Here is a 4,246-nt window from a genome sequence, read left to right as displayed (position 1 = left end):
CCAGTGCGCGGCTCTCCCGGGGCCGGACAGCTGGTTTCACTTAGATTTGTGTGTGATTAGCCTTCCCGGCATCTTCCTGCTATTTTATCGCATGTCAGCGAGTTAGTTTTACCGTATAAGGACTGCGGGCTGCTGCTGGGAGAGGTGGAGCCAGACTGACTCCAGCTTCCCAGTGGCCCCGTCTCCATAGCTTTGGAATCTTGCTTAATTAAAATATGACTTAAAAAGCGCCCTGTCTAGCGGAAGGAGTTGCAGACTGCCGCCTAACAGAGGCCAGTTCTGTACGTGATGGACTCCTTGTGTGTAAATCGAGAAAGTTAAACACATAGCAGTAGGCAGAAAACAGCCGAAATGCTGGGTAATGTATGGCTAGAGGAATCCTGGGTCAGCTTCCATTTGGATCAGTCACTGAAATCCTTTCCAAGATGGAATGGCTCTGGATGGAAACCACTTCCTCCAGCTTAGGAGGAGCAGTCAGGAACCAAATTTGCGAAGCTGCAGCAAAACAAGCATTTTTTTTTCCAAAGTGTTCAATGTAAGAAGCATAAAAGCAGCCGTGTCTTAGTAAACACCGTGTGTTTGTGGACACCAGCTTGTTCATGTTTTGTGCTTGCGAGCGTTTCTCCCCTCTCCATTTATTATCTAGTGTCTTTTTTAAACACAAATAGTGTTTCCAATTACTGGGCAGTTTACTCAATAACATACAAACAGACCTCATTATTAAGAAATGCTTTCTGGCTCATTTCTTAAGTACCACAGGAAGCAATGAAAAAAAAAAAAGGAGAGTGAACTTATTTGAAGAACATACCTAATTTTGCCCTATTTCTGTTCCAAGGAACACTGACTCTCCCACACTGAGGCCAAGTCGATCTGCCCAGCTGACCTCATAACAATTCTATAGCGTTTGCAGGCTCGGGAGCCCATGATGGGTAATGAAATGGCTTTAGCTTCAGCTGCGTGCTGTGGCAGGATGTTGCTGCAATCTGTGCTGAAACCAAAAGCAGAGGAATCAGCTATGAAGCTTTTTGGAATGAGCTGTTATGGAAACAGTTCGTAACTTTTCAATCTTAATGGGCAGGTCCTGCCCAGTGAAGGGATATGAAAATAGTTTTCCGTTGGCGTGTCTAATCCTTTGTTGTATGGCAGGAATGATAAGTACCCTTAAAAAAGAAAGGAGAAGCACATACTCCGTACCTTGAAATTCCTGAGATGCCACAGCTTAAAACAAACAAAAAGCAGAGAAGGAAGGGTTCCTGGAGCTTCCTGCCTGTACTGAGAGGGGCAGTTTTAAGGAAAACCGATTAGTTGAGAGAATTTGCATCAACTCGGGCTGCTTGTATTTCACGCAGGCTGAAGGTGAGGTGGCGGCTCTGAACCGACGTATCCAGCTGGTGGAAGAGGAGTTGGATCGTGCCCAGGAACGGCTGGCCACAGCCCTGCAGAAACTGGAGGAAGCTGAGAAAGCGGCGGATGAGAGCGAGAGGTACATTTCCTTTCTTTCTTTTTGGTAAAAAAAAAAGAATAGATATGACAAATATTCCTGTATCGTCATCTGCGTGCGCTAATGCGGATTGCGGGTCAGAGATTCGGGACTTTTTTAGAAGCTTGAGTGAGTAATTAGCCCTGAAGAACCTGGTAGTATGGTCATAACCGGGCACTTTTTGGTTACAAGTGCAGCAATTCCAGTTTAGGACCTTTCAAAGCGCTGAAATGCTTCTACATTAAATATACTTGCTCTGACTTCCACAGAGGAATGAAGGTTATTGAGAACAGAGCAATGAAAGATGAAGAGAAAATGGAAATTCAGGAAATGCAACTGAAGGAGGCCAAGCATATCGCTGAAGAAGCTGACCGCAAATACGAAGAGGTAAGAGGGATGAGGAAGTGATTCAACATACGGGAGAACTGGGAACAGCTTTATTACTTTCCAGTTTAGTCACTTCTTGTAGCTTTCCACCGCCTGATGGTTTCACTTTGGGTTTAAAGTTAAGAACACTGCAAAATACAACTTACTTGGGGAAAAAGCCTGTGTGTCTGTGCGTGTGTATTTTGTCTCATCATTCAGAAGGAAGGCCCAGGCGTCGCGCTTTGAAACGCGTAAGAGATTACGAGCTGGCTGGATGCAGCTGTTGTCTCTTCACAGGTTGCCCGCAAACTGGTTATTTTGGAGGGTGAACTGGAAAGAGCCGAGGAGCGCGCAGAGGTGTCTGAAGTGTGAGTAACTCCGTATACGTGAAACAGTTCAGAATACGGGAAAGGTCAAAGCTCTCTCTCATTAGGAAAATCTACTGCTGGTAGGCAGGCATGTAGAGATATGTAGAAAAGCTTTTTTTCTACCCTCTATACCCAATTTTCTCCCTTCAGACTTCATAATTACAATTACTTCGTCCCTTTTATTTTTAGACTTCTTGAAAATTAAATTGAGTCATATCAGCGACAGTTGTAATTTGTACTTTCTTCTTTTTTTTTTCCCTATAGTAAATGCAGTGACCTTGAAGAGGAGTTAAAGAATGTCACCAACAACCTGAAGTCTTTGGAAGCTCAATCTGAAAAGGTTGGTTCTTTCACTAAACTAGGGGCAAAGTCAAACCTTGGAAATAAAATGCAGAGAAATAATCCAGAAGGACAAAGAAAGTGAAGGGGGTTGGCTGGGGGCCCGTTCAGGAGAGACTGTTGGTGACGCTCGATCCGTTCTGCCCAAACCCAAGTCGGGGATCTGGTACCGATCTGCCGCGCTGCCCCGAGCCAGGACCAAAATCTCCGCTTCCCGCCCCACAATGCCGCTTGCCGTTTTCGGATCTTGCTCTTTTTGTGGTTTTTACCTTCTTAATAAAGGAAATGGGTAAAACTCCTGATTTCCTTAAACGGTTCAGCTGATTTAGCGCTGCACAAGAAGGTAAATCCCTTAGAACTTGGACGTGCCCAGTCTGAAAATGATGGTTTATGAACCAGAGTTTGAAATGTCCTGGTGCAGAGGAGAAAGGTACGGAAATGGTCTGTGCAGCTGTTGTAGAAGGAAAAGTGGTTATAAATAAATAGGTCACGGTTTCATAAACATTTATTATTGTTCCTACAGTTTCCCTTAAAGAGTGTTTATTGTTTTCACAGTACTCGGAAAAAGAAGATAAATACGAAGAAGAAATCAAGATTCTCTCCGACAAGCTTAAAGAAGTAAGTTTGTCCATCCTCACTCTGTATTTTGGGATCACTTTAACAGCATCCGATCACAATATTTAATGCTGTTTTTTAGGCTGAAACTCGTGCCGAATTTGCGGAGAGAACAGTTGCCAAACTGGAAAAGTCTATTGATGACCTGGAAGGTACGAAATTCCTTGAGTTTCATTTAAAAGTGGTCGGTTTCAAATCAGAAAACCAAATTGTAGGAGTTTTGGGGTATTCAATTTTATCGGGGAGGGACAGAAGCGCTCGTTGGGCCTGTTGCCACCTCGGTGTGACGTGTCCGCTGGGCACATCTGTCCCGCAGAACCTCCTGGCTGGAGGAGCTTTTCCTGAGCGAGGTTCTGTTTCAAACAGTTGGTGACAATAACCTGACTTTGGCCAACGCAGACACGTGGGCTCAGGGGCTCTTCCTATTAATAACAAGATCACAGCCCTGCTTCATCCGATTACTGAAAAATAATTTTGTGGGATTAAGGCAAAAAAAAAGAAACGTCACTGAAGCTTCTGACCGGGCAGCTGTGTGGACTTTTTCGCTTTCATATCAGTACTCAATGGTGCATCTGTTTTCTTCTTTGTTTCCTCCCCAACTGCTTTGGCTGCTGCCCTCTGACTGTTCTTCGGGCCTCCTCCTGTGCTCCTCTTCTCTGGACTTGTTTTTCTGCATTTCTCGCTGAAACGTGCCTTCTGCCCTCGCCACCGCTAGACGAGCTCTACGCTCAGAAGCTGAAGTACAAAGCGATCAGCGAGGAGCTTGACCATGCCCTCAATGACATGACCTCTTTGTGATCCGCGCCTCCGGGGGGGCGGGGGCCGCTCTCACTCGCTCCGTTTCTTAAGCTTTTCTTGCCTGTAACACCTGTCGCTCCCGCGCAGCTTCCACCAGGGACCCTTCCGCCTCCTCTGTAAGAACTGAGCTCAATAAAAACAAGATACCTCTACCTTTCATCATTTTTGGGGTGTATTTCCTTATTATTCACCTAAAATAGGCTAATTGTGACGCTGAAAATAAGCTCAGCTCCTCACATCTGAGCGCATTCGCTGCGGGCTTGCGATGCCGGGGGAGAAA

At 45.3% G+C, this 4,246-nt stretch overlaps 1 protein-coding gene across 1 annotated transcript; it reads left to right on the top strand.

The window, feature by feature from the left end:
* Window positions 1-1,349: 1,349 nt before the first annotated feature.
* Window positions 1,350-3,983, top strand: LOC104267704 (tropomyosin alpha-1 chain-like). The gene is made up of 7 exons (XM_009865180.1): window positions 1,350-1,483; window positions 1,750-1,867; window positions 2,144-2,214; window positions 2,479-2,554; window positions 3,109-3,171; window positions 3,251-3,320; window positions 3,884-3,983. The coding sequence occupies exons 2-7, from the start codon at window positions 1,754-1,756 to the stop codon at window positions 3,964-3,966; spliced, it is 477 nt and encodes a 158-aa protein (XP_009863482.1). The 5' UTR covers window positions 1,350-1,483; window positions 1,750-1,753; the 3' UTR covers window positions 3,967-3,983.
* Window positions 3,984-4,246: the final 263 nt, after the last annotated feature.

Source organism: Apaloderma vittatum, unplaced genomic scaffold, assembly GCF_000703405.1.
Source record: "Apaloderma vittatum isolate BGI_N311 unplaced genomic scaffold, ASM70340v1 Scaffold42532, whole genome shotgun sequence".
NCBI lineage: Eukaryota > Metazoa > Chordata > Aves > Trogoniformes > Trogonidae > Apaloderma > Apaloderma vittatum.
The sequence above is the reverse complement of the archived record's forward strand: the minus strand, read 5'-3'. Positions and strand labels throughout refer to the sequence as shown.

What these genes read in the sequence shown, in the direction of transcription:
- LOC104267704 (XM_009865180.1), top strand. Translation starts at nt 1,754, where the DNA reads ATGAAGGTTATTGAGAACAGAGCAATGAAAGATGAAGAGAAAATGGAA. An exon ending in CGCGCAGAGGTGTCTGAAGT is followed by an intron (nt 2,215 to 2,478) that starts GTGAGTAACTCC and finishes TTTTCCCTATAG; the next exon opens with TAAATGCAGTGACCTTGAAG. An exon ending in GTCTATTGATGACCTGGAAG is followed by an intron (nt 3,321 to 3,883) that starts GTACGAAATTCC and finishes CGCCACCGCTAG; the next exon opens with ACGAGCTCTACGCTCAGAAG.